This window comes from Saccopteryx bilineata, chromosome X (assembly GCF_036850765.1).
Source record: "Saccopteryx bilineata isolate mSacBil1 chromosome X, mSacBil1_pri_phased_curated, whole genome shotgun sequence".
NCBI classification, from domain to species: domain Eukaryota; kingdom Metazoa; phylum Chordata; class Mammalia; order Chiroptera; family Emballonuridae; genus Saccopteryx; species Saccopteryx bilineata.
In genome coordinates this window covers 15,831,809-15,851,467 of record NC_089502.1, presented here as the reverse complement: position 1 = coordinate 15,851,467, position 19,659 = coordinate 15,831,809, and the positions used below count along the sequence as shown (strand labels likewise).

General features: G+C 46.9%; 1 protein-coding gene and 1 pseudogene across 4 annotated transcripts in view; one reads left to right on the top strand and one right to left on the bottom strand.

Moving 5' to 3' along the window:
- Positions 1–2,475: 2,475 nt before the first annotated feature.
- APLN (apelin) overlaps positions 2,476–19,659 on the bottom strand; it is a 134,081-nt gene continuing 116,897 nt past the window's right edge. For 2 of the 4 annotated variants that reach the window (XR_010727824.1, XR_010727823.1), the window contains one exon: positions 5,632–5,764. Coding sequence is in view for 2 of the 4 variants with exons in the window: in XM_066249327.1 (XP_066105424.1) it covers positions 5,598–5,764; positions 11,424–11,490 (234 nt within the window). In the remaining 2 variants the exon portion in view is untranslated. Of the gene's footprint in view, positions 4,889–5,592; positions 5,765–11,423; positions 11,776–19,659 lie in introns of those variants that run through there. The other 2 variants (XM_066249327.1, XM_066249326.1) reach the window with 2 other exon arrangements.
- LOC136317383 (mitotic checkpoint protein BUB3-like) overlaps positions 11,522–19,659 on the top strand; it is a 96,511-nt pseudogene continuing 88,373 nt past the window's right edge.

The window sequence follows — 19,659 nt, the reverse complement described above, 5'->3', positions numbered from 1 at the left end:
CTGGTCAGAAAGAAACTTGGCATTGAGAAATTTCTGTTGAATAAACTTTAAGACTGAAAAATAAAAGTACAGGTATTGATCGACTTACAACCTATGCAACTTACGACTGTTTGACTTTACCCACAATCGCTAGCCACGACTGTTCCATGTCTGGCAGTGCAAGTGTTGCCCAGCTGGGCGGACAACAGTGCGGACCAGCTTCCTGAAGCACTGCCATCTCTGCGTGCACCATTTCAACTGTTATCCCAGACTCAGTACAGCAATTTGTGTTTTGTGTCCTGGAAATTTTTCATCGAACCGCTCCCAAGATGTCTACCAAAAGGAAATTGTCTTTGCAAATATTAAACCAGTTGTACTGGTAATACAGTGTTTTAGTTAAACCTGACAAATGTAAAAATAAGAAACAAAATGGTGTAGAGATGATACAAATGGCATAAAATGAACAAAGAAAATTATGATATATAAAAATAATGAAAGAAAATTATGATAAAATATGACTTAAAGATTTTTATAACATCATTTCACAGTACTGTACATATAGCCTACTCAACTTACGACCAAATCATGTTACGACCAGTCTGTCGGACACAATTGTGGTCGTAAGTCGAGCACTAGCTGTATGTAATTATCTCAGAAAGGTCACTCAGTTCACATTACATAGTTCCCTCTGTGACAGAGGAGCTCAGCTCCACTTGGAGATAGCAGTTCAGTAGGGCTTGTGGGACAGGCTGAAATGTTAGGCTCTAAAGTGACTATGGCTCATTTTACACCACACCTGGGGGCCTGAAATGCCAAGTGTGGTCTGAGTCTGTTGCCTCCCTAATCTGTCATTCCAGAGGCCACCTAATTTTGAATGGATCTCAATCACCCGGTTTTTTTCCAGATTCTCTGCCCCCCTACCCTTCAGCCTCTAGGTCCAGGACTTATCATCCAGAAACAGTTAAGCAAGCTCCTTTAATTTCTCTGCATTTTCTAAAACAACCCCTGTACTCTGATTCTATTGTATTTATTTGGTCAAGATATTGCCAAATAAATATGGGTGGCAACACATATGTCCTGCCTTCTTTTGGCATGACACCAGTTCTCTTTCCTTCACCTTCAGCCCCAAGGAGCTCAGACTTCCAGTCCTCCATTATCCAGTTGACTAGCCCAGTTGATTGGACTAGTTAGTATCCAGTTGGCTTCTCCTCCTTTATGTCACCACCTCCACTGCCCAGCCTCCTCCTCCCCGCGTAACCAAATTCAGTTGGACCTTCTGTAGCCAGTGTTAGTTGGTCAGCTTCTGTTAGCCCTTCCCTGATCCCATTAGTCCACACAATGCCATTCATTCCAATTGCACTTACTGAGAATACCATATATATGTACTTTGTACTTAAGTCTGCTCTCTAATTAGGGGATCTTCTATAGTACCATGAAAAGAGTTTGCATTCTAGAATTCTAGGTCCAGATTCTAGTTTAATTTACTGGCTGTGAGACTTTGGGAAAGTCATTTCACCTTTCTGAACCTGTTTTCTTATTTGTACAATGGGTATCATACTCTTTGTTGCCCAATTGATAGACTAATAAAATTAGTTGATTTTTTTTTAAAGAGCACTGTAAACTGTTAAAGGGCTACACACTTATGGGTCAGTGTTAAGTTGTCCTACCCTGCCACTTTCTCCTTCTCCTTTGTTTCATGTGAAACTAGAGCTTTGGGGGAGATTAGGGAGGTAACAGATGAATCAGCATAAAGCCAGACCACCCCAAAACTCCTTGCCTAAAACCATTTACTCTGACAACCAGTTTGCCTAAAAGTTAAGGTAGTGATTTTGAAAGAAGTTGCTTTGTACCAATTTTCTTAAAAAAAATCTTCCTACATAATGTCATATTTTTAAATCACTCCATCATGATCTACACCATTTTGTTGATGATGAAATCATTTTGTATGCTTGTGAATGGCTTTTTAAATTTTATTTCCTATTGAGCAGTTTTATGACTTTTTATCAAGTTTGCTGAAGGCCATCTCTTAAAATTGTAGCATTTCTAGCACTATTTCTAGCACTAAATACTTGTAAAATCTGTAGCATTTCCCACAAGATTTATTGAATGCACCTTTTTGATCACTCTGAGCTCCTTCTTGCTGGGTTTTACTTTGTACCCTATATGCTTGTGTGCACCTAACAAGTTGATTAACTGTATTAGCATGCCCCTAATGTTCCTCTCTGTTCTACAAGATATTGGCATTTTGGCAACAAGCATGAAGAAGTGAGACAGATGGGGCAGAATTATATCGAACTCCTTGCATTTTATTTTTCAGACTATCTCATTCATCAAGCAAATCTACTTTGTGAAATATAAAATGATACATGCGGAGTCATTACCAAATCTATTTATTGCAGGAAACATAACATTTCCAAGAAAGGCAAACTGGCTAAAAAGTCCCAAAAGTAGATAAAATTAGAATACACCCACCAAGGATACAAAATAATGTTGAGTATAAATCCCACCTTTAACCAGAATGTTCTTAAATTGCTTTCTAAAAATCTTTTATGTGACACTGCAAAAATAATAATAATGCTAATGACACATAAACAGATGCCAAAACACTTCAAAGTGGACTAAATTTTATGTGAACTGGCCATCAGGCATAGAGATTTCTTTTGTGAGTTTGTGGCAAATCGGTTTGTGGCCATTTGACCTGAAAGCGATTTGGGATGCAGGCGTACTGCCTTGCACATGCAATATGTGGGCACGGGGACAGACATGGACATCAGAGGACAGAAACATCTCTTCTGAACAGAACCTCTATGAGTAAGGGCAAATTGTCATCTTTAACTCTTTATTATAAAGACATATTTACACAGAACAATCTTTACAAACACAGTGAACACAACTATGGGAAGAGGACAATTTCTTAATGAAAAGGGCCTTAATATCTTTGTATAAATTAGTATAAGAATCATACACAACCACATTAAATAAGACAGCCAGCCCCCAGACCCTCACTGCCCTCTGCTGCCCTGTGTCATCCCCCTATACCCCCTTTTTCCCCTTTCCCATAGGTTTGGGCAGCTGATGAGGCAAAAAATACAGAGGAGGAGTAGGAAGAAGGCTCAGCCCCTTGTGGGAGCATCACTGACAGAAGAGGCTTGGTGGACACTGGCCAGCCCCTAATCTGAGCCTGAGGAGTGCGGGAGGAGTTGAGTGCCCAGCCAGGCTTCCCAGATTGGAACTGAAAGCAACAGCAGCGGCAGTAGCAGTAGCAGCAGCAGAGGTAAAGGGGAGAAGTGGATAGGCAACATTGGGATTATTGTGGGACTCGGGGGGCCCTGACTCCCCCTGCCCCCAAACATACATAGGTGGCCATCAGGCTCTTGTCTCTCCTTTTCTCCCTCCTGGGAGGCCCCTGAGAAGAAAGCCTGCTCAGATCTACACTTCTTTCCATCCTTCCTTTCTTTCTTCTCTCTTTCCCTTCCTCCCCCACTTCCTTCTTCTCCCCCTCCACTTCCCCAAAGGGAGGGCCACTGGGAAAGAGGGTCTAGTCAATGTGAAGGAAAGGCTATTGAGTCCAATATTTAAGGCCACCTCCAAACTCGTGAAGACCAGTGTTGGGATTGGAACAGTAGTCTAGATGCCTGACCTGCCCCTGTGAAAATACTAGGCACCTGGCAGTGCTGAAGGAATGGGTCAGCTGGCCAGTTATGGAATTTTTCAGCCCAGGTTGGGGAGTGAACCAGCAGGTACAGGCCAGGGAAGCAGGAGCAGCTCTGTCCCCATACTACTGCCACCATGGGGCAGTTCACAGCCCTCTTGGCTCTTCTCCCAGCCACCCCCAGCCCAACCCCAGAAAAGGCACTTAATAAGTTTTGAAAAGACATCAAGAGGGAAGAGAACATCATCAAATGGGAGTTGGGAGATCTGGGTCCTCATTCTGGCTCTACAGTGATACTAAGCAGGTCACTATCTCCATGTAGGCCTCTGTTTTTACAGGAGTTTGCATAAGGAAGCAGAGCTAGGTGAGGTGCAAGATTCCTTTTGGCTCTGATATTCTGTCTCTTGGCAAAAACACTTCTGTCTGGCCTTTGTTCCACGGAGAGTTATCAGCCACCTCAGGCCCGTCACCCTTTCCTCCTGAGCTAGAACTTGAACTAACTGGTGAGGGGACAGAGTAGGTTGTGGAGCAGTGAGTTGGAGGGAGTGTTAGGGGACACAGAAAGGTGAAAGAAGTGATAGAGTACTTACTGCCTCTCATTTGCCTCTTCTGTAACAAGGCCAAACATGGAGATGAGGAAGTGGCCACTAAGTTATTCTTCCTCTTCTCCAATGTTACAACTCTCCCTTTCACCAGAGCACCAAACCCCCACTCCAATGCCCCCCAACACAGCCTGTCTGCATCCCAAGGCCTCTGGCCTCTAACTGGAGTCTCTTATTGCTCATCCCTTAACTTCCCTTTGGAGGCCTATGGAAGCGTCCAACTGGCACAACACCTGGGATCAGCTGGAGCCCATTCAGGAAGGGAGTGTCTCAACACAGCCCCTAGGGCACACCTGAGGAAGGGAGGGCTGCATGAGGGCGGGGGGCATTATGTGGGACAAGTGGAGACTAGAGCAGAAAGAGGTCCAGAGAGAAGAAGGATGAACTTCCAGTGCTGGGTCTCCAAAGTCAGTCCAGAGAAGGACTAGGAAGAGGGACTGAATGGATCCTTGGGAGAAAAAAAGGAATCATCGAACTAGGTGCAGTACAGGACCGCATCATTCAGGGAGGCTGGTGGGTGAGAAGAGCTGGGACCATCAGCAGCTAGGTCGAGTGCAAGATGAGAGACGACTGGGTGTAAGGGCTCCAGAGAAGCAGATCAATCTATGAAGTAGAGAGAAGTGCAGGGGTTAAGTACTTGAGGGCCCCTCCAGTCCTAAAAAGACAAAAATGACCAGAGCGAAATCACTGACATGTCCTAAGTCAAAGGAACTACCCAAGAAAGGAGAGGAGACAGCTTTCATTATGCTCCCTCCTCAAAACTCTGAACCTAAAGCCCAAGGCCCCTGAGTTGATGCCACCCTGTTTATCTACAAGGGAAGGGACAGGCTTAGGCCCTGCTCTCTCTGCTGCCACCTTTAATTTTTCTCTCCTTCCCATGCTCTGGACAATTATCTTCCAATTCTCTGCCTGCTACCCCCAAAGACTCTCTCCCCCTCTCCCTTCCCCCATTCCCTTTCCTTCTCTCCCTTCCCCTCTCCCTTTCCCCTCTTCCTTCCCCCTCTCCAGTGAGGATCCACACTGCATACCTGGGACTCCCCTCCCCAGCTCATTCATATGCCCTAGGACTTCTAGAACTCTCCAACTAGACCAGCTTGCCCAACCCCAGGGTGGAGGGGAGTTAACATTCAACTCCTAGGGGGCCAAGAGATTGGCCCCCAAATGTCAAGCTCCTCTCTGGGCCTCAGCGTCCTCTTCTGGAAAATGAGGGCATGAGACTGGTGTTCTTATAAGCCCACAAATGTGTGTGATGCCAGGATTGCTTAGAGCAGGTGTCTGGCCAGTAATAAGCACAGGGTCACCCAGTTTTCAGGCTGACCCCCCTCCCAGCCCTTCCACACCATCCAAAGGCTCAAGTACCTGCTTCAGAAAGGCATGGGGCCCTTATGAGAGAGGCGTGGCCGCTGGCGGCGGAATTTTCTCCGACCTCCCTGCCAGGGTCCTGGTCCGTTCCTCGACCCTCTGGGCTGCACCAGGTGGCGGACATTGCCTTCCTCCAGCCCCATTCCGGCAGGAGGCTGAAGCAGGGGCCCTGCAAGAAGGAGAAAGCCTGTTGTTAGCAGAAAGACTCATTCAAATGGGCAGGGAACCACACACCACAGGCTTGTGGTAAGGAACAACCTCTCCATGAGGTGACATTCCTCATAGCTTTTCTTTGTTTTTGTCTTCTGTCTTGATGAACAGTGTGCAATTTTTACCCTGTCCTGGGTGCAAATGCAAATCACTTCTCACATCTTGAAATTTATGGAGCTGAGTTTACGTCCTTTAGACCAGTGGTTTTCAACCTTTTTACTCCTGGGGACTAGTGAAAATAGGACTGCTAAGGCAGAAATCACCCTGAACATAAAAAAATTCAACTAAGATCATTGTGTCGATAATCTTCACACAAAATCAGGGTGGTTAACTTTTTCGTGAACCGGCACTAAATTTCTGGCAGACCAGTCCATTGTCCAGAGGCTGAAAAACACTGCTTTATATAGTTCTATCATGTTTCTGACAGGCACAAACTTGTTCTCTCTTTAAAACATGATTAAGGTGGTACAGTTTGGGGCATTATGCCTGGCTTTGGCTGGGGCTCAGCAAACAGTAAAGCCTCCCATCGAACCCTTGCAACTGATACCCTTAAACCTTTCAAGCATACAACACATCAGTGAAGTGAATGCCTCCACCACCACAGACCCATCACCCGGATCCAAGTTATCCAGATGGAGTCACATATCCCTTTCCTTTTTTCTTTGCTTGAGTATTTCAAAGCCAATCCAAAACATCATGTCGTACTCCTAGGTCCTTCACTTTGCAGTGGCCCACTTTTGAGTACTGGAGAGGTCACAGCTCACCCCTGGAAAATCATCAGTGTTTAGCCATCTCCTAGGCTCACTTCTCCTATGGCACCCTGTGGGCATGGCTGGGGATTCCTCTCGCTCTTATGTGTGCCTTATGCTGGGTTCCACTCAGCATGTGACCAGATTTATTTTATTCATGTAAAAAAGTCACATAAATAAATGAGTGAACAAATGAATGAACGGGCACCTGAAGCAGCAAGTCTATGCATGAGGAGGGGGACAGGCTGCTGCAGATGGCACCTCCCCATCAGATGCTCTATCTCCTTTCATCCTCATATCACACCCTCATCCTGTGTCTAATGTAAATTCCTGCCATTTAAATACCAGTTGGCTTCTGTTCTGCTCTCTGGGACCCTGCTCTGCATCTGTTCATGCTTGGCTTACAGTAGAAGCTTTCTGATGCCAGACCAAGCCCTGACAGCAGACTACAAGTGGTTCTGGGTGTTCTTGGTTTAAATGAGGGAGAAGGCACATGGGCCTGCTCTCATGGAGGATGCAGTCCAGCCAAGGGAGGGTTGGAGAGAAAAGACGGTGCTGGGCAAGAGGCCAACTGGCAGAGTACTCAAGCAATGCCCAATGTGGGGCTGCCACATAGAAATATGGCTTCCAAGGACAAAAATCCCAGCCTCTCTTTCACGACACCATCGGATTTACCTTCAGCTACATCCCTGACCCTCAGCCCTAGTTCCATCTATCTAAGAATCCCCACCACTAGTTCACACTTTCCATGTAACAGCCCCCTTAGCTGCCAGCATCCTTCCTTGGTTCCCGGTCTCCTGTGATTACCCCTCCAATTGCACACAGTTTTCCTCTTCTTGGGCCCAAAGCAGGTGAGGTTTGTCCTGAGCGCCCTCCGTGCCCCAGCTCCTGGGGCCAGCTGCTTCCCACCCAGGCATGCACACTCACTGCACACACATGCACACTTTAGTTCTCCACTTTCCTTCCTCAGAAAAGTCACAGGCCCATCACAACCCTGCTGTTTACCAGTCACGCTTCTGGTCAAAGTGGGTTACTATGTCAGCTCCTCCCCTAAACCCGTCAGCTAATGAGAATTAAAATACAAATTAGATTTGCACTTTAGGGCAGTAGGCATGGACAGGGACCAGTAGGCTGCTTCTGTCATAGAAAGGGTCTGGGCCAGGGAGGGGGAAGAAGGATCTTTACTTAAGCCCCCTACCCAAGCTGCTTCAGCTTCTTCCCTGTGTTTTGGGAAGAAGGCTCATTCCCCTCAAGGCTCTCCCTGCCCACTGAGGATAATAAGAGTGATGTCAATGAGGAGTCAATACCACAGAAACACTTGGGAAGGAAGCACTGTGCTGAGGGTGGGGCCAGGCACAGGAAAAGACCCTAGTAGCCTTGACAATATAAGTCAGACCTTCCTTGGTTCTTGCATACCTGCCAACTACTAAAGGTGGAGCAGCCATGAGGCAATAGCCCAGGCTACGGCTCCAGAAGTACAGTAGGCATGGAGAAGAGAGGCACCGTGCCTAGATGGGGGGGGGTATCATCTCCAAACGCTCAGCATCCAGGACTGAGTGTTGGTGGGAAGAAGGGCTAGAAGTAATGGGTTCTTGAGGAGGGTGTAGGCAGAGAAACAGGATAAGGAATAAGGATGGTGGCACAAATTTTGGCCAGGGAGGTGCGTAAACTCTAAGCCTGGAGAGAAGAACTCCCTAAGTTGACTGAACACTCAGCCAGCCCCAGGAGAGCAGCCACTCAGAAGCCGCTGGCATCTTGCATCCCATCAAGTGAGGGGTTCACTGTCTTTGTAGCCGGAAGTTTGCAGATCTTCCTGCACCCTGATCCCATCATCCACCTGTTTCCTACTTTTGATTCTGAGTGTGGCTCATCCTAAGATAAGCTGACACCTGAAACCCAGGCTTTATCCTGTCCAAAGGGACTTTTAGAAGCTGTTGATTCTCATCACAGCACAGGTCCTGGCTATACAAAAGAATTCCCCTTTATAAATGGGAACCATTCTCAGTACACTTAAGTAGTTTCTTTCAACTCATTTACTACTTAAAAAGATGCTGGAGCAATCCCCCAAAGAATCTCCAGCCTAGAGGGACTTGCTCTCCAAAGCTCCATCAGCAGTGAAGCCCCAGCATCTCTGCACTGAGAACCACAGTCAGGGGTCAACAGGGTTTGATTTTCAGGCAGCCTGAACTCCAGGTCTGCCAGTGTACAAAGAGGTACATGTGACTTTTCAGGAACACACAGCCTCACCAGGAATGACACACCTGTTTTTCCTGTTGTCATCCAGCCTATCTTATGATTGCTCTAAAAGTCCACATGGGTGATTTGGTAGGGACACTGCTGGCTATGTCCCCTCCTCTACTCAGGGTCCTGCATGTGTCACAGGAGGAAGCCTCCTTCATTTGCCCAATCCCTTATCCCAGTGCCCTGAGCAAACTTCTTATGCCAGCATAGCTGGCCTTGGACACATTCTGCTCTGGCTGCCTGGCCTTCCACTTCACTTGCATTAGTCTTTTGCCACTGAGAGACCTGACTCAAGTTACATGGCTGCTTAGCACATAGGAATTGGGGATGGTGTGGTGATGCCCCCACCCTGAGTGGAAGGGGTACAGTAGACTGCTCTCATACTATCACTGTGACTGCAGGCTTTGAGCTGGGGCAGGGGAGGGGGAGGAGAAGGACAGAAAGAGAGGTACTTAGACAAAGACCAAGGAACACTTGGCCCTGGCCCAGCAGCTCTCAGACTCAGAAGAGCAAAGTGTATCCCAGGTCAGGAGGCAGTGGAGGAGCATGTGTGTACTGGTGGAGGAGGAGGGGACATTCCAAGTAAGGACAGAGTGTGTTATGGGGGAAGCGTGGTTTCAGGCCTGGGATTTTGACTGGAGACTCTGGTTGGGGAGACCATGCAGGTCTGGGCAAAGGGCAAGGTGGTTCTGGGGTTCCCGTTTCCGACCCAGGACGGAAGGCAGGAGGAACAGGGTACAGGTACCTGGAGCCCTGGTTGGCTGCCACCTGTACGAAGGTGCCCTTCCTCGGCTCCAGGTGAGGTCATGGGTGGAGAAAGCAGTGGAAACCCTGGAAGTTTCCTGTGCTAGGCGTAAGCAAAATGTGAAGGCAACGAATTCACCCAAACAGGATAAAGATAGATGGCTTAAGAAAAAGGGTAAACTGAAGCAACAAGTGACAGGGTCTAGGCCACAGTGTTCCCTCCCTTCGAAACCAGCTCTCCCCTCCCCCAGGACTTCCCTACCCGCTGGACCCAGGAAGGGTTCTAGTGGTGGCAGTCGGCCACGGGTCTCCCCATGGACTCTGAGGAAGCACCCGGTATGCAGGTCAGCAGCCCCAGCTTCCTCCGGAACGCCCTCTCTGCACCCACTCTTTCTTCCCTAAAGGCATCCTCTTGATTCTTTACCAGCAGTGGTATCAGGTGGGTGTTTTGTCTTGCCAACCGCATTGAATGGTAGGCTCATGGAGGACAGGCCCAGGTGGTGTCTTTCATTCAGAAATTGTACTCCCTTCCCACCAATGCCTGCTTAACAGGAGTTCCTGAGGAAAAAGCCTGCTCCCTTCTCACCAAGAAGGTGGCTGACGCAGAGCTCGGGTCCGGAGAGAAAGACCACAGGACAGCCAGCTGAAGGCAGGTGACGCCAGACTCAACTGGCACCTTTCCAAGAAGCCAGGCAGTGCTCCTAAAACCAGGGCAGTGCCATGAGACAGGAGCAGAGAAAGGAGGAGGCCAACAACGAGAGAGGTAGAGCCCCACCAGGCCCCTCAGAGGGTCCTGGGCTACAGGTCATCCTCCTGCTCTGACGGGTCTGGAACCAAGTGGGGCCCTGTGCCCTTCCTCTAGGAAACTTGCTGCCCTGCCTGTTCTCCCTTCCGCTCCCACCTCCTGTGACTCCAGCGCTGGCACTGGCATTAGTCCACCTGGTCTTCGCCTTTTCTTCTGTGGTGCCAGACAGGCAGCAGTGACAGCCAGGTCACAGGACTGTGGCAGCTGGAGGTGGGAGCTGGCAGCCTCAGGACACACTGACACACAGAGGACAGGCAGCCTAGAGTTGGACCGATGGGGTTTACGGAGGGCAAAGGAGCGCCAGTGCCAAGTATACCAGGCAGGGGATGTGATGCAGGTGGGGGCAAAAGGACTCCTCCCTGAGCTGCATGGAGGTGTCAGGTTAGGCACTTTTTCCTGGTTTGGTGCCTGGAGACAGTGGGACTAAAGTGAAGCATGCCTGTGCTTGGGGCAAAGGGGTGGCCTTAGTCAGGACATCGAAGAACAGAGTCTGCGTGTCTCCTGTGCTGGAGCGAAACAGACCAGACAGGACCTTGGAGTAAGGGAGGAGAAGATCAGCCTGACGGGCCTCTTGGAATCTCCCTCTGCTCACATGCAGGCTGAAAGGAGCAGGAGCTGGGCTCCACTCTGCCGCCCCTGCCGCCCGCTCCTGCCTATGCAACAAGTGTCACGTCTGCATCTTGGCACATCATCTCCAGTGGCCTGGGCCCTCAGACCAGAGAAGCCCGCGGTTCCTAACCTCCAGGGTCCAGAAGACCTTCCACGAGGGAGCCCAGCCCACTGGGCTCAGGTCAGTTCCGCGCATTGACCCAAGAAGGGAGCGGGACGTGCCCCCCACCCCGGGACCCTCCACCACGTGAGATGTGGGCACGAGACGCGTAGAGTGCTCCTGCGGCCCTGAGCTCCTAGGACTGTGAGAGGCATCCACCTTGGGGCAAGGCTCCGGTTTGGTGATGCCCAGGGCCGCAGCCAGCCACTTCTTGGCCGGGGGCGCCCTGTCAGTTGGCAGCTGGCGCCCTGCTCCAGGAGGCAGAGAGCGCGGCAGCGGGAGCGCGGGCGTAGGGAAGGCACGCACTCACCTCCACACACCGCGGTCAGGGAGAGCCAGAGCAGCAGGAGCGCCTGCACCCAGAGCCGCAGATTCATGCTGCTCTTTTGGCCTGGCCAGGAGGCGGGGATGCTGAGAGGTCCGGCGTCCGCAGGCCAAGAGAGGCACGAGCCGCGGCTTATGCAGGCTGGTGGGCGCAGAGTTCGCGGGGTTCTCGGGCCGCGCCGCCGGCTGGCGGGCTGCGCGCGCTTGCCGCCTGCGGTCGCCTTCAGCCTCCCTCCCTTGCGCGGACAGCGCTGCCAAACTGGCCTCAGAGGCTCCGGGGGCGGCAGTGAGCTCTTTCCAAGTGGCTGGCTGCTCAGCCGTGCCTCCAGCTGCCCGTGGTCCAGGCTGCCAGGGAGAATGCTCCCTGCTCGCTGTAGGGGCTGCATTTTGTAGCCTGTGGTTTGGCCGAGAGCCCACTTGGTCATGTGGTCATCTGGACGGCTGGAAGGGGGGCCAGGAAGAGGGAGAAGGGGCAAGCCTCCCACACCATCCCCCTCCCTGCACGCACTCCGCAGCCCCAGCCAGGGCTCTAGCGGGAACCTCGAAGTGGCCTCACAACAAAGGCTGCACGGCCGCTCTGACAACCCACACCACTTCCTGGACAATGCCTGCTTGGCTGGGAGCCAAAGGGTTTGGGAGACCCGAAGGATTTCAAACACAGGAAGAATTTGGGGCGGTGGAGGGGCACACTTAACCCTTTATCACCTCGCTTCCTCAACAGCTGTCAAAGAACTCGGTCGCTCTGGGAAGGACCTGGCCCAGGCTGCTCCAATTCACGGGAAACATCACTGACCCTCTCCCTCTCCCTGCCACTCTGCATCAGCAAGGGCTCGGCAGAGACCCCCCAGCACACACTGGCCTTCTATCTCCTCTCCTCCGAAACTTCAGCTGGGTTTTTATTGAGGATGACTGAGCAGGTGTGTGCCCAAGACTGCTGAATTACCCAGCGCCCCCACTGCCTGGAATGGCCCTGTTCAGCCCACCCTGCCCCTGAGTTTGCCATTCTCCAGGCGGCACCTCAGATCCCATCTTATCGGGAAGACTTGCCAGGATAACAAATGCTCCAGGAGGGGCTGCCCCTGGTTCCTCCTCACTGCTGGGCCATGCAGCAGCCCCTTTGGCATTCCCTTTCTTGTTCCCCGTCATTGCAAGAGGAAGGCAATTTACCCAACTTCAAATTGTCTGGACTAGATTCATATCGCATGTGCTTGGGATTCCCCTTTGTGAGTGGGTCCTAACGCTGTTTGCCTTTCCTGACTCTTTTCAGCTCCTATGGCCTGGGAGCTCCAAAAGGAAGGAACTGCCTCATTTGCCAGAACTCCTAACATAGGACCTGCTCTTCTCATTCTTCTGCATCTCTCCAAAGTCCCCCAATATCGAACTCTGCACATAGGTGGCACTCAGCACATGTTAAAAGACTGAATGGAAAGGTGTTTCTGTATTTCAGTCGGCCAAGCAGTTTGCTTGAAGTGCAAGTCCAGATTTACACAAAAAATACTGGGGACAATGTGAACGTGTGCCCTAAAGATGGGAGAGACCTCAGTATGTCTAAAATATGTTTGAAATATTAAAATAATCCAGTACATACACAATTTATTTATAAGCCTCCACCTTAATTGTCAGCTTCACAAGAGCGTGATCTCTATCTGTTCATAGCTGTATCCCCACATCTAGAACAGTACCTGGGACATGATGCTCAATACATAATTTTGAATATATAAATAAAATGTTCAAAAACATTCTTTTTGATTAAATCAGGGTAGTGGGAAGGGAATAAAATAGGGTTCTTCTTAATAGTCTGTGGCCACAGTCCAGTAGGAAAAAGGCAGATACATGAAGTATAGGACTCCATCATCAATGAGGCCCACGCTGTGAGCAGCGGGCATTGGTAGCATGAGATCATCTTTGCTGTGCTTTTCCCCTGGAAAGCATTTCCAGCAAGGGGGGAAAACACCTGGCCTCTCATTTCTACCCTTATCTGCTATAGGACCATACTGTTGTCACCTAAATTTACAGGTCTCATGGGAATGCTCATCTCCACAGTCCCCCCTTCAGCTTTGGCACGTGACTGAGATAATGTACCTGAAGGCATTGTGCCAATGGGAATAAACACTTGTAGGGTCATTTCTAGGACCCATGATGTTCAAACCATTGACTGAGTAAGCCCATGCACCCCCAAAGGATTGTCCCCCGTAACTAGGTTAATAGAAGCATTCATATGCAATTATAGCTTTAATAGGGTGTATATAGACTACTTGCTAGGTGGTCAGAGCTGCGCTTTCCAAGCTAGTAGATACAATGTTTAAAATAAAATGAAAAATGTCATGTCCTCAGTCGCACTGGCCACATTTTCATTGTTCAGTAGCCATATGTGGCTAGTAGCTAGAGCATTGGACAGCACAGAATAAACCCTTTAAATCATTGCAGAAAGTTCAATTGGACCATGCTGAGCTACAGCAGCTCATTCTTCCTTGTTCTATAATCCTTTTCTCTATCTTACCTATTATTCAGATGCACAAGGGAAAACACAATAGCAAACTAATAGTGTTCCAGGCAAGCAACACTCAATAAATAGAAAGCATGCATTTAAAGCAAGATTTAAAGAGCTGAACATGTCAGAGAATCATGTTTTAATCTAATCTTTCTCTTCATTTAACCAAATTATATCCATTTTTCCAGTCCCAGATCGAAGATCTCATCTTCCTCCTTTATCAGGCTACTCTTGCCCATGGTGACTTTGCCCTCTTCATAGCAGCTATGGCTGTACCTTTCATTGGCAGTTATTCTTGCAATGTGTTGAGAGCACTTTTGTGTTTGCACACTGCTCTGCAGGCCTGTGGAGAGTGTCTGCCACCAGCGTACCCTTTCTGGAACTGAGGCCCTGAGTCAAGGAATGCAACTCTGATTGCTCACTCTGAGACCCCTGCGGGCTCCCATGCATGTCAATATTATAATTAAATGACCAGTGTTCCTGCCTGTCTCCACCCACTAGACTTGAAGGTCACTGGAATAGTAGCACCTAGCATAGTGTTTACCACATAGTCTGTACTCAGAACCTACTTGTTGAAGAAATAAATAACTGTTGGCATAACTGTCCTGTTTTTGTTCAAGAAAATGGTACTATTGAGATAATATCAGCAGAACAAATGTTTTAGGGTCTTTCTTCAGGGGTGAGAAGGAGGTACATGAAATCATACCTACTCTCTTGCCCTGAGACAGAAAGCAGCTGTGAAGTACATTGCTGCACATGGCTCAGGCCTGTGTTCAATGGACAGACTCAGTTTCCATCCAAGGTGGGAGACAATCCAAGGCATAGGGCTAGGACTCAGTGTATTGTTGGAGGCAAAAGGGAAATAGCTGACCTATGTGAAGCCAGCCTGTGGCTTGTCACCCTCATCAGCACTACGCACGAGCTATTCAGTTCTTAGCATCCTATGTTATCACTACCAGTTGATGCTGAGTTGACTCATTCAGCTCTCTGTTCTCTGGGTTTGAGTGAGCAATGCAGTTATTACAAAGAACTCAGCATTCGAAATTCGAAATAACTGAATTCAGATTCTACCCCTTCATCTCATTCGTTAGCTGTGTGACCTTGGGAAAGTTATTTAACCTCTCCAAGCCTTGGTTTCTTCAGTTATTAAATTATAATAATAATAGTACCTACCTTATTATGGTTGGGAGATTGAAGAAATAACGCATGCCAAGTATTTAGCATGGTTCCCATCCTACACTGGTTACTCATTCAATGTTAGTTTTTTTCTCTTCCTGATATGACCTCTTCCCCCCCACCCCACCTTTGGGATCTGTCTTCTGGCCTCTTACTTAGAACTAATCAAGAAGGAAAGGATCTGTCTTTGCCCTGATCCATGCATACTTATATTCTTAGTAGCCATCAAAACTGCTCCCTGTCTTATTCCCCAAAAGCACCAGTCTGGGCTGGAGCTAATCTGATGATCCAGGGAATGAACTTGATCCAAGCAGTTAATGAGTAATAGTGGTTTGAGGTTTTGCCTACCAGGGATAGTATTCATCTTAACAGGGCCTTTGGGAAACAATGTCCTATGCCAAGGTAATATCAACTTCCACTCTTTTGAGCAAGGAGACATTTTAGCAACTTTCATTTCACTGCTCTACGTAGAGCTCACCTTGCTTCAAAGTCAATTTAAAAAGGGACTCCCTCTGGCAACTTACAACCCAACTTTCAACCTGCAGGTCCATCCACTGAAGCCTCAGAATGAGAGGGCCATCCTATTGCAGCCTGTTCCTCTGCCTGTCCCCACAGATGATGATGATGATGATAACAGGTAAAATTTATTGAGCATACACCATGTGTCAAGTACGGTAATGAATACCTTACATGTATTAACTCATTTAAACTTCATACCTATATGAAGTAGCCCTATTTTTTATCATCCCCATTTTACAGATAAGGCAACTAAGACTAACAGAGGTTAAGGAATTTTCCCAGGCTTGCCTAACTTCAAAGCCTACAACACTTTTTCCTCACTGGATTTCCAGAAGCAAATTCTCACTTCTCTGGGCCCATGTATTACTCGATTTGCACTTCTAACACCTAACTTATACTGTCTTGAATCAAATTCAGAAACAGTGAGGCCTGGTAATTAAGCACATGGGTTCTGGAATAAGGCAGCTCTGCCACTAAATAGGTAAGTAACTCTAAGAAAATTATTTAGCCTTTCTGAGCTTGGGTTCCTCATCTGAAAAAAGAGATAGTACAGGGGATCCTCGGGTTATGGCAGTCTCAGCATACGACATTTCGAGTTACAACTCTCACTCCCATGAAAACTTAGAAAAATTGAGACGTGAGTGTTTCCGCTTATGCCATTAGCATCATACTTATGGACTACATGGGCACACTAGTTTGGTTGCATGCAGCAAAAGAATACGCAGTAACTTGCCATGAAAGTGAGGGAGTTGGTGTCCCCCAGTACGCTTACCTATGCCTTTTTGGACTGTTAAAAGTGTTCCGTTTGTTTTGGTTTGGCAACTTTTTGGCCCTTATCATGGCTCCTAAATGAAAGTCAGAGTCTTCAGATGGTACTGCTTCAAAGAAGCCGAAAGCCGTCGCCGTGGAAATGAAATTAGACCTTGTAAAGAGATCAGAAGAGATAGAAACCTCAGAACCCAAGAGATTTACTACCAAGGGTTTGGCAGAAGGTTTTCTATGGTAGAGGATGGGTTGGCAGAACTTCAGGTTGAGGACCCCAGCGATGACAGATTCAGTAAGGTCTTCAGAGCTGTTGTGGATGCCTTGCAATGCTATAGGCAGATTTTGGAAGAGAAGAAGTCATCAACCTTCCAGACTAGCCTAGGACAATTCTTTAGGAAGGTAGAAAGGCCTATAACAGATCCTGTACCCTCTACATCAGCTGCTTCTTGAGATGAAACATCTGTAGTACAGGTAGAATCATCTCCAGCGTCTCCTGCATGCTTCTGAGGCAATCCTGATTCACCTGACCCAGTATCTCCAGCACCTTCTGCAGGTTCTCCTGCCTCTCCAGCTTCCTCCTCCCAACAGGTCACTCTCTCCCATCATGCAGTGCCCTGTCCAGTGTGCAAGCCAACCACAGGAATAAAGATAATAAAAAATTTTACATTCATTTTTTTCTCACTTTTTCTGTTACTACAGTACAGGAGGTCCTCTGGTTGCGACACAGTTCCATTCCTATGACAATGACGTAACCCAAATTTTGGTGTAAGTTGAAACACACCCTAGCCTAAGTTACTTACCTATCCTAACACAGTTGTAAAATCATAATGTAGGACAAAAAAAGACAACTAAGCCACAGAAAAAGGAAAGGACATAAATATACAGTGGTACCTTAAGATATGAGTTTAATTCATTCTGTAACCAAGCTCTTAAGTCAGTCAACTCGTATATCAAACAAATTTCTCCCATTTAGAATAACTGAAATAGATTTAATCTGTTCCAGCCCTGTGAAACATCCCCAAACCATCCTAAATTATGAAAAAGACATGTTTTTAATTAAGAAACACACATGTATACTTTATCAATACATAACAAAATATATGAAATAAAAGAAGAAAGTGTTATTTAGTACTGTATTCTTACCTTGGAGACAGACGAGTGCAGCTAACGGAGGTGAATGGCAGAGGAGGAGGGAGGGAGGAAGGGATGCAGGCACTGTAGACACGTAAACTAAAACTGCACTTTCTTAACACTAAATGTAAACTAAAACTGCATTTTCTTTACTTTAAATAAAACTAAAACTGAACTTTCTTAACACTAAATGTAAACTAAAAGTGCATTTTCTTTACTTAAAATGAAACCACAAAAACTTAATTGTAAAAAAAAAAAGCACTTTCTTAACTTTAAACTTAACCTAAGCTTAACATTACATATTTTTCACTTAATCATCACCTGTTTTTGCCTTTTTAGCTGCACTTTCAGCCCTTTCACTTGCAGGGCTTTTGAATAAAAATCTATCCAAAGAGGTTTGCTTTTGCCTGCCTTTTAAAATGTTATGGAAATGAGACAAACAAGTGTCATTAAAAAGTGCTGAATCACGACCAGTTGAAACCTTTTCTGGGTATTTCTTTTCAATGAAACTGGAAAGCTTCTCCCACATTGTCAGCATGTCTTTAATTTCACTTGTAGAAATCACTTCCTCTGACTCTACCTCCTCCTTTCACTACTAATCTCTTACTTTACTTCTGTTGACATCATTCTTTTCTTCTTCTCAGCACTGTCCTTTACACTCACTTTCTTTGGCCCCATGATAGCACAAAAATAGTTAGTAAAAAATGCAAAAATTATGCAAGAATGAGTACAGTGCACAAGATTTGACTTGATTCTGCAGGTAACACGTGAGAAAGAACAAGATGTTGGTGTGCTGCCGATGCTGGACCCGTGTGCCAACACGCCAACTAGTGGCAGCTTCCCAAATCACGACTCATATCTCAGAATTTCGCTCGGATCTCGAACAAAAATATGGACTGAGCCAGAGCTTGTATCTTAAAAATTTTGTATGTTGGTCTCCTCGTATTTCAAGGTACCACTGTACTGTACTGTACTGTATGTACACTGTACTGTGTATTCTTCTGCCACACGCAACCAAACTAGTCCGCCTACGTAGTCTGTAAGTATGATGTTAATGGTGGAAGCCGAAACTCTCACATCTCAATTTTTTAAAGTTTTTATGGGAGTGAGCATTGTAAACTCAAAACATTATATGTAGAGACTGTCATAACTTGAGGACCCCCTAAATTTGCTTTAGGCAGCAGTACTACTAGTGATAACACATAGTCATATTATCTCATAGTATTGGTAAGACATATACACAAATACTTATAAAATATATAACATTTATACACTGTTGGCCTTAGTAGGAGAACCAAGCTCTTTACCAGGTATTTTATAAGTACTGATTAACTTAATCCTTCCAATAACCCAGGGGACTAGGTATCGTACTCCATAAATTTTCATTGAATGCAGAAAGAACTATATAGGCATACTAATAATCACTCTGGACTCTGGATTATGATACATATCACGTGTCCTTATTTGGATACTTTCATTTGGGCAAAATCATTACAACTTGTCTGGCAGGTTCTTAGATGGGTCTATGCTAACAGAAATAACAAAATTGTGAGCTCCCTCCACCCCCAATTGTAGTGATTGTTTTTACTGGAATAATGTAAGAAGTGAAATGGGAAGAAGACATCTGAAGAATGATGAACCTGGCCAGTAATCAGAGAAATCTCATAATAGAAAAAGCCCAACCCTTCAGTATGCATATAAAGAAACTGAGGCCCAGAAAGGAATAGAGACTGCCCCGTGGTTATACAGAAAGCTGATGGCAAAAAGTCAGGACTGGGATCTAGGTCTAAGTAACTCCCATTTCCTGTTCTTCCCTCCATGCTTTCCCAGCATGGAGACCTTACTCACTGTCTGAGCAGCGCCCCAGTGGGCTGTGAAGGCACTTAAAATGGCTGTCGCTGTCATTGGACATAGGACCCTTCACTCCACAATGCAGCCCTTCTGGAGCACCTCATAAATAGAGCCTCACCAATATTACTTATCCATTTTGTTTCCTAAGACATAAGCTAAATTAATGAGCAAAGTTCAGTAACAGCAAAAAGTATTGAAGAAGAGCCTCAAAGCTGTCTCTAGAGCTACAGCTAGTGCTCGACTTACAACCACGATTGATTCAGACAGACTGGTCATAACAAGATTTGGT